Below are 10,010 nucleotides of genomic sequence, written 5' to 3'. Positions count from 1 at the left end.
CATCTCTCCGCCCTGACATCAGCAAATCGGTGTACCTCATCGAGCTCACGATACCTCTGGAGGAGGGGATTGAGGCAGCATCAGATAGATAGATAGATAGATAGATAGATAGATAGATAGATAGATAGATAGATAGATAGATAGATAGATAGATCTTTATTGTCATTATAACTATGTACAACGAAATTAAGTGCTCTCCAGTCAGCGCATCATATAAAAACCATAAAATAACTGAAAAATAATCCAATAAAAGTAATATAAAATAAAATAAATATATATATCTCTAGACACATTCCCCCTTCCACATCAACACACGGACCCGACAAGAACCTTCATCAGCATACAATCATTTTTGTTATTGTTATTGCACATTAGCTCCTGTTTTTGTTAACAGCGGTTATTGCTGTTGGATAAAAGCTGTGTTTGAGTCTGTTTGTCCTCGTTTTCATGAGTCTGTATCTCCTCCCAGATGGCAGCAGTTCAAACAGTGAGTGTCCGGGGAGTGTCTTTATTATATTTTGGGCATTTTTCTGGCAACGGGAGTGGTGGAGGTGTTCCAGTGTGGAGAGAGGGCAGCCGATGATCTTCTGACCCTCTGGAGTGCTTGCAGAGTGCAAAATCTACCCAGTGGAGAGTGGATGTGGAGGCTTTGTGGGGTTTTCAACCACACGCTTCTTGAGGGACGCAGGAGGGACCGGGGGAGAGCTAAGGAGGTGATGAAAGAGCTGGGGGAGGAGGCCGGAAAAGGAAGCTTTTGGCTCTGGCTGAGGAGGACGGACAGGAGCTGGTGAAAGAACAACTAACCCCAATAGCAGCCGCAGGGGGGGAACGCCTGTTAGCTGCAGGGGTCATCACCTCCCTCTGGCACCAGGACACGTTCCAGGATTAAAGGGGAGAGGTGTTGATGAATGGTGGTTCCCGGCCGATGACCCTGCGGTGACCCGTGGGCTCCGGAGGAGGAGCGGCAGGCAGCAACACCTCGTAAGAACTTCCACCTACCTGTACATTTGTAGCTGTTGCCTTCAGGCCGGAGGCCGAGGGCGATGAAGTCCAGGGCAAACAGACTAAAGAACAGCTTCAAACCAAGAGTCATCATGGCCCTCAACTCCTTATAAGCTGCAGCAACACCATCAACACCTATTCTTCAATAGAATTTTTGTATTTAATTTAAGTGCAATTTTTTTTTAGCATTTTTCTATACATGCAGAAGGGCATATTGTTGACCTCTTGTTTTATCCTTCCTTCTGTCTGTTGTATATGAGTGGAGACACGTGTTCAAATGTTGTTGTTGCCCTGAAAAGGAACAATGACAATAAAGCATTATGTTATCTTAAGTTTGTGCCGACTCCATCGAAACCGAGGGAGACGAGAATGCAAGAGGAACTAAAAAAAAAATGTGAATTTTCCAAACAAAAGTTTTTAAAGTTCAATTAAACGACTGCTTGGGCAGCAGTTCCTGACAATTTTCCCATTGTTAATGAATGTTTCCTGTTGCGATGCATTTTTGTCTGTTCAGTTCAAACACAATTCATAGAGTTCAGGGACCTATGGAGTTATACACTTGTTTTTTCTTCTTCAAGCTTATCACCAACCTTGATTTGTGGAATATGACACGTTTTAAATGACTTTTTAGGGACAGATTTTAAATATCAACTATAAATATGCTCCTAGAATTTTTTTTTTTTCAAGTACATTTATACTCATAAATAGCACTTCACAAAAACCGAGATCTCCTTGTCTTAATTAAGTTTTTAACAAACTATTTTGACCAAAGCTGTATTGCTATTTACGCGCGATGTAGCTATACCACGTCTGACCACATGGGGGCAGCAGGTGGCAGCGTCCAAGGCAACGTGCACCTCGACCGAGACATAGTGGTATTGATCCCCTTGATCCCTGAGATATTAATTTTATATATTATTTATATATTTATATATATTATTTTAAATTTAAAGTGTTTATTATATATTGAAATTAAAAAACGCCCCAAATTTAGTCTTTACCAGTTACCTCTGTAGTACATCAACTAACCATGTTTCTCTCGTAATATACAACGGTATGAAAAAGTATGGGCACCCCTGATCAATTTCAAGATTTTCCTTTATAAATCTTTCCTTGTTCGGATCAGCAATGTCAGTTAAATATATCATATTATGTAATCAAATGTAAAAGATGTTCACCACCATAACACTAGAGGCAGCTCCACAAATCACTTTCAGCCCAGGGTTAACTCCAAGAAAGCAAATCCCTAATCTCCTTCAAGTCTGCCCTAAAAAGCCACCTACAGGAGGCTGCTACTCGTAACTGGGAATAATCAAAGCCTCTACTGCACATCCCGCTGTTCCTTCTGATTATTGTTTCTTGTTTTTGTTTTTGTTTTTTTTGTTTTGTTTTCTGCTTTTGTTTTGTATTACCTAGCTTATTCTATTTGTCTCATCACCTTTTTAGTCTCTCTCGGTGCAAAATAACAGTAATTCCCCCCTTTTCTTTTTTTTACAATCTTCCCTACAAAGTACTGCTTCTTACCTGTATGTCATTCAATGTTATATGAGTTAAAAAAGGTCTCCAATGTAAACAAGTGTAATGCTTTCTTGGAATAATGCCTTTTAATTGACTTTGTATCAGCGAATCTGTACTGTCATGAAACTGTACCTGATCCTATGCAATTCTTCTAATAAATTCTTCAATCAATCAATCAATCAATCATATAGCAAACGAACACAGTGTTATATGAACTATGGGCCCCCACCTATAAGCTTTCCTAGCTTCCTTGGGGCACCCATTCACTCTATCCACTTAATTTGACTGTATTATTGTAACTATTATTATGGTATTGTGAATAAATTCAAACTTCAAACTTCAAACTTATTTAAGAAGTGAAATTAAGTTTATAGGATTTACAGAAAGTGTGCAATAATTAATTAAACAAAAGTAGGGTGGCGCATAAATTTGGGTAGTCTTTTTGATTTATTGATTTGAATAGCTTTAGCACTAATTATTGGAACACAAAATTAGTTTGGTAAGCTCCTTGACCCTTTACCTACATACACAGGTAAAGCCAATCATTGAGAAAGGTTATGTAAGGTGGCCCGTTGCAAGTTGGTCCCCTCTTTGCATCTTCTCTGAAGAGTGGTAACATGGGAGCCTCAGAACAACTGTCAAGAGACAGGGATTAAAATAGTCTTTTATGTTATTTTTTTGCCATGGTGCAATAACACTCACTATCTTTATCTGCCTGCTCCACCAGCACTCGGACGACCTTTGGTACGAGACACAGAATGGCTTTCTGGTTGAGTAAAGCTCAACGCTGAAGCAGGAGAAATAATCAGGGGAGCTACTCAACACCACAGAAACCTGACCTGGGAACACAAAATGAAAATCTGGAGTGTGTCATGGCTTAGATAAGCTTAAGCCCCATATATCTTTGTCACGTCAAAGGTAAAAGCATGTTTTCCTTCATCACGTCGTTTCTCCCGACTTCCTACTTCCTACCAGGGTGGCTGACTTTAGACACAAACCCACTGGATGGCCTGCTTCAAGGTAACGTGTCTCTGGCGTCAACATGGAGTCAACATGGCTACAGGCTGCTTTAAACAGTTCTGTGTTATCGTCTGTGGTTCATATTCAGTGTGTTGTGTGACTTGCAGGAATAGTGGGGACATGTGGGATCTCTGTGCTGTGCTCCCTGCTGAGAGTGCACTTACTGTTAGAGGACAGGTGAGAACATTTCCTTTTCGATACATGTGTGCTTGAATATTATGACTTTAAGTTGCCAGTAAAGTCATTTAGTCCTATGTTTTTGTGTAAAAACATGATACTCCCCCCAAAAAATTAAAAATCGAGCCAAAAAGGAGGAAAAAAAACATAAAATAAATCATATACAGGACTGTCTCAGAAAATTAGAATATTGTGATAAAGTTCTTTATTTTCTGTAATGCAATTAAAAAAACAAAAATGTCATACATTCTGGATTCATTACAAATCAACTGAAATATTGCAAGCCTTTTATTATTTTAATATTGCGGATTATGGCTTACAGGTTAAGATTAAGATTCCCAGAATATTCTAATTTTTTGAGATAGGATATTTGAGTTTTCTTAAGCTGTAAGCCATGATCAGCAATATTAAAATAATAAAAGGCTTGCAATATTTCAGTTGATTTGTAATTAATCCAGAATGTATGACATTTTTGTTTTTGTAATTGCATTACAGAAAATCACAATAAAGTCCTGTATACGTGATTAAATACCATCTAGCAGGAATAATGTGAGGTTGTGACTTTGTGTAAGACAGTAAGTCCCTTACATAATTGTGGGGGTCCATCCTTCTTTGCAACATTTCTTCACCTCAGTAAAGTTTTGGGACGTCTGCTTATGCACAGCTCTCTTAAGGTCCCACCACATCATCCCAGTTTATTATTTTTATTATTAAAAGTATTAGTAGTCGTCCTCGTAATAGTAAGACTGGTAGTAGTAGAAGTAGTAGTATTACGAGCAGTACTCGACTCAAGTTGTAAAAAGAGGGGGATGGTGGATTTGATCATATGGGGACAGATAATTTGTGCTGATTACAAATAATATAATATATTACAAATAATAGCACTGACCAAAACACCGGCAGAAATACTGCAGGAATGACAGCAGCAGTTAAATGCAGCCTTCTGTAAGCTTTAAATATCCACTGGGATTACATCAAATACATCAAAACACAACAATAAAAAACTGTTTTCTGAACTTATCAATATGACTCTGTCCTTCACAGGATAAGTAAAATGGATCACTGCAAAAACTCAAAATGTTAACAAGAATATTTGTCCTATTTCTAGTTAAAATATCTCATTTTAGTAAAAAAAAATCTCATTACACTTAAAACAAGACTCGTCACTGGAAAAAACAACAATTTTCACCTGTTTCAAGTAGATTTTCAGTAGAAAGTATAGAAAAATCTGCCAGTGGAACAAGATTTTTTTGCTTGTAATGAGAAGATAAATCTTGTCCCACTGGCAGATTTTTCTACTTATTTCAAGTGAAAATTTACTTGAAACAGGTGAAAATTGTCAAATAAGTTATTTTTCATTAATCAATGTTTTCTGTTTTAATTGTTTTGAAATGGCTGTAAAAGCCTTTCCAGGTTGATGTGAATGAATGAATCTTTATTTCGGCTTGTACACACTTTTTTACAAAACAAGATGAAAAGGTAAAAAAAAAAAAAAACATTTCTTTTGCCAAAAAGGTGTAGGCTGAAGCCGTAGTTTATAGTGCCTACACTTTTTTTCTTATGATCAGCTTAAATATGAGACATTACCATTACTCCGTGGAAACAAACAATACATAAAGAAGACAAAAATATGTAAGACAAAATATAGAATTGACGTTTCACTTACTAGAATGTTTTTGATAATATACTTTATAATTATAGTGTTTTATATTTATTTACAGTATTTTCTTTAAACATTTCCTTAAACTTGAAGATAGAACTGCACATTTTTAGGTCGTTGTGCAGATCGATGTGCAGCAACAGTGCTTGTGCCTATCAGCATTACTTATGTCTTTCCCTTTTGGCATTGTAACACACACATCTCAATGCTAGCAATGCTACCAGCAATGTGCCAAAATGTCTGGTTCTATATTATATATGTATGTATATATATATATATATATATATATATATATATATATATATATATATATATATATATATATATATATATATATATATATATATATATATATATAATGTACATCATTTGCTGTTGATCAGGGATCAATGACTGATGATTAGTGTCATTCGCAGGTTGCCTTTTTAAATCCTTTTGTAGCATTGAAGCGTTTCTTAGTATTTGTTTATGTTTTTACATAAAAGGACACAAAAAACAACAGTTTGACTAAAAAAAAATGTGTATAAGCTTTTGTTCATAATTTTGGTCAAAACGTTGCTCTTCCAGTGATGCTCCAGAGGTCACGATGATTTACTTTCCTCTCTCGTTTGACTGTTTCCCTGTGTCTCACAGCTGGAGCGAAACACGTGATGCTGTCACACCAAGAGAGGCGTCCACCAGTCATCCACCGAGGAGTAAACCCGGACTTGCAGGGATGCTCTGGTTCCTCTTGGTGACGGGGTTATTGGCTGTAGTGGGGTCCCGCGTGGCAGCGCTTGTGGTACTGGAGTTTTGCCTTCGAGCTGTGTCTGGATTGATTACAGCTGGACCGGTAGGGAAGCAGCAAACATGCAGTATGTAGCTTAACTTTGTGTGGTCATGTCTCATGTGACAACAAACATTGCGTCATTTTTTTTCCATGCCTACTGGATTTGTATGAACATTAACCTGCAACATTAACATAGCTGCAGCAGATTGGATATCTGAATGCACACAATCAAATTTGGTCATATTTGTACCTGCCAGGAACCTAACAGATGATTGATTGATGTATTTATTATTATTATTATTATTATTATTATTATTATTATTATTATTATTATTATTATTATTATTATTATTATTATTTGTTGCATGCAAAACACTGCGCATCTGACCATCAAGACTCGTCAGGATCAACTTGTGTGAGGAAACACACTTTTGCCTCTGCTACGGTCTGTTTGTGAGGTGTGTGTATTAGAGCAGTGGTTCCCAACCTTTTTTCCTTGGAGCCCCCCCTACTTGTGTCTAAGACCAGCCAGGCCCCCGACCTGTACGTACTAGCACCAAAATAGTCTTTAATTGAAAAAAATGAACATTAACTATGTTTTTTTGATACATTTCTCTTTGGTTTACTCTCTATACATAAGACTTTGTTTTTCTCCAATTTCACCAATGTATAAAATACGCACAAAAGGACATAAAAGGACATAAAAAAATTTGGTCTCATATTAAAAGAGACATTTTTCAGAAATATTTTTATTTTTATTTATTATTTTAACATTTTTCTTTAACAACCTGTCGGAGTAAATTAAATGTCGAGTAATGATATAATAATAAGGAATGAAATCATTTCCTGTGTTTGTCACCAATGTATAAAAAACACAAAAAATATTCAAGACATTCATAAATTATTCCTAACAATGTCTTATGAATGACTTATTCGCAAATATAATTTTTACAACTGCATAATTTCAAAGCAGACAAAGTTTTGCGCCCCCCCAGAAATCTCTGGCACCCCCCCAGGGGGGGCCGGACCCCAGGTTGGGAGACGAGAGATTAGAGAGCTTTGCACATAAGGGCTCTGAGATAAAAACATGCAAACATTTAATTAAAGCAACACCGTTATGAAAAAACACTAAGTGGATTGGATAATTGTGCAAGTTTACTAATCAGTCAGCAACATCTGCATTTATGAGGCTGGCTCTACTGCTGTGGTCCTGGCAAAAATATGTCTGAAACCCTGACATGGAGGCCAAAAACACATCCCCATGGTGGTGTAACAGCCTTGATAAATTGACTTTTTGATATTACAGCATCTGCTTACACTGATATATGTTTTTTCCCCTCTGTCTCATCACCAGGACTCCAAGAAACATCTGCAGCGGCTGTTAGTGCAGAGCCAGTTCTCTCTGGGCTGCGCCCTGAGCAGCAGTCTGCACTTTCTCCACGAGGGGGCCCCGCAGCGCTGGCTATGTCTGCTCCTGGCAGCCTCACTCAGCTGGTACCTGGCAAGACAGGCCAGCAGCCTTATGCACCATGTCATCACTCTGTACAAACTCCACAGCTCGCAGCGCTACTGCGGCATTTGTATCAGCCTCCTTACATCAGGCAGCTACCTGCTGCCCATGCTGTGCAGGACTTTGACCATCACCTTCCTCGTGGCCGCTCTGGCTGCCGTCTCAATCATTAACCAGCATTTTCTCTCTGCAACGGAAGCCCTTAGGTTTTGGACACCGCTGACTATCTGCTATACGCTGCTGGTCATATACATGCAGGGTGAGGAACATGTAAAAACATTAAAGCTGTCTCAAAGCTCATCAGACCCTAATAAATGTGGCCAAAAGGTTTCTGAAATGCCTTCACACTGGGAGTAGTATGGATTAAACGCATTGTTTCTTCCCTTCAATCTTTACTGATGAGCAAATAATGGCTGCAGAATTCGTTCACGTCCCTGTAATGTTTTTATGACGTCTTGCAGAGGAGCAACATCGTCTGCCGAGCAGTCAGGTTGTCCTCAACGCAGTGGTGGTGCGTCTCGGTGGTTTGATGGTCCTGATGCTGACTGTGGGTCGCTGGGCCGACGTGCTCCACATACTGATGTGTTTCCTGGGTGAGGCCAGCTGTCTAATCCCTGCCAAGGATTTGCTGGATGCAGCATCCTCACAGGTCAGTGTTTCTCTGAAAGCAGCATGCAGGGCCTCAAGCACTTTCAGACCCACGGGGACCAATAAACTAGGGCAGAATATCAGTGCGTTCATTAAAGTCGGTCCCAAGATGAATCTGAACTTCTCAAACTTGTATCCCTTACGGGGGGCGTTTAGGACCGTGAGACAGATTCAGGTCAACAAAGACTCTGAAACAGAAAACTGTGCCTCATTATCGTTTCCGCTGGAGTAGTTAAGGGTTGGAAGCTTAGTGTTTTCACATTATACAGGGTGGGCAAAAAGCTGCAAGATGTGCATTTACGCTGACTCCCAAGGGGGTTGTTCTAATAAATTATAACAGGTGCATTTATCTTGGGTGAGAATAATGAAAAGTAAATTATCAGCATTGACATGTCCTATAGTTGACCATGTAAAACTACTGAAAATGATTACATTGATTTAATATTTTCTGCCTACTGTGTGGACACAGGATGAAGAGGATTTTACACACTACGCCAAGAGAGAACGTCGACAAAGACTACAAACACATGAGAGGAATCATCCAAAATAACATGGAAATCATATTAATGAAGCATCAGATTACTGCTTTTTGTATCTACAATGTTTTTTTTTGGTTTTTTTTTAAATAAAAATTCTTAACTTTTAATGTTTCATAAAAAATGGTCTTGAAATGTGTAAACCATTGTTCTGCAGTAATATCTACAATTTAATTTTACTCTGGTATTCTTTATGCTGGTCAAAATTGGAATAATTATTTCCTTAAAAAGCAGAAAATGTGCTGTTCTGGGTATGCTGTGACCTTTAAAGGATATTTTGTCAGTGAAGTATTAAATGGACATTTCAAGCTTTTACTTGTGAGGCCTTGTGACTCACGGGAGCTAACCCTGTCCTTAGCCAAATGAGATGAGGTAAAAAAAATAAAAATTGTTAAATTGTATTTTATACGTTTACATTAACTGTCTAATTTTACTGTGTTATGAGTTTACTCACAACTATGCTTTTTTCTTTATACCATGTAGTCATTCTTTTTTTAATACCTGAATGTCACAAAGGTGCCTTATTAAACAGATATACATGAATCCTACATGTTATATTAATTAATTTGGTAAGCATTTATTAGGAAACTAAGACTAGAGTGAGAAATTGCATTAAACCCTATCACTTAAGTGTTACCATGGTAAAATGTAGCCTATAACTCGACGGTAGACAAAACATAGCTACATCGGCTTAATACACTCTTTAATTTCCAAGTAAACTGTTTAGGAACATGGTCATATTTGTCGCTGAAATAACAATTTATGATGAGCCGTTTCTCCCGTTTTCGCCTAAACCCGATAACGGTTTTATTCTCATCGCCCAGGTTGCCAACGGTTAAAAGAAAAAAGCAAAATGGCTGACGACATTCCAACTGATGTTAGTCTCACAAAATGGCGCTAGACAAAGAAACGGCTTCGCAGTTAGTGGCTCAATTACCTCTTCACTCCTTAAAAGTCGTGTTAATCATATTATACACACAAAATGTTTTGTTTTTGACAGAAAACTCTGTTTGATTCACCAAACCTTTATTATAACATTATCTCAACAACTTTACCCAAACATCGAGTGACAATTCATACTCTGACACCCACATCGAATTAAATCCACGTTTGATGCCGGTATTATAACAGCCCACAAGCAGTGTCTTTATTATGAGCTGAGGACAGACA

The 10,010-nt window shown here is 38.0% G+C and overlaps 1 protein-coding gene across 1 annotated transcript; it reads left to right on the top strand.

The window, feature by feature from the left end:
• The first annotated feature begins 3,247 nt into the window (after nucleotides 1–3,247).
• On the top strand, nucleotides 3,248–8,916 carry tmem82 (transmembrane protein 82). Its single transcript, XM_061735052.1, has 6 exons — nucleotides 3,248–3,540; nucleotides 3,648–3,717; nucleotides 6,011–6,209; nucleotides 7,501–7,915; nucleotides 8,118–8,305; nucleotides 8,774–8,916. The coding sequence occupies exons 1-6, from the start codon at nucleotides 3,447–3,449 to the stop codon at nucleotides 8,852–8,854; spliced, it is 1,047 nt and encodes a 348-aa protein (XP_061591036.1). The 5' UTR covers nucleotides 3,248–3,446; the 3' UTR covers nucleotides 8,855–8,916.
• Nucleotides 8,917–10,010: the final 1,094 nt, after the last annotated feature.

This window comes from Cololabis saira, chromosome 12 (assembly GCF_033807715.1).
Source record: "Cololabis saira isolate AMF1-May2022 chromosome 12, fColSai1.1, whole genome shotgun sequence".
In the NCBI taxonomy this organism is placed as follows: Eukaryota; Metazoa; Chordata; class Actinopteri; order Beloniformes; family Belonidae; genus Cololabis; species Cololabis saira.
Note: the sequence above shows the minus strand (reverse complement) of the source record. Positions and strands in the feature narration are given on the sequence as shown.

Coding starts and splice junctions, on each gene's coding strand:
- tmem82 (XM_061735052.1), top strand. CDS start 3,447: ATGTTTTCCTTCATCACGTCGTTTCTCCCGACTTCCTACTTCCTACCA. Junction 3,718..6,010: donor CACTTACTGTTAGAGGACAG/GTGAGAACATTT, acceptor TGTGTCTCACAG/CTGGAGCGAAACACGTGATG. Junction 8,306..8,773: donor TGGATGCAGCATCCTCACAG/GTCAGTGTTTCT, acceptor GTGTGGACACAG/GATGAAGAGGATTTTACACA.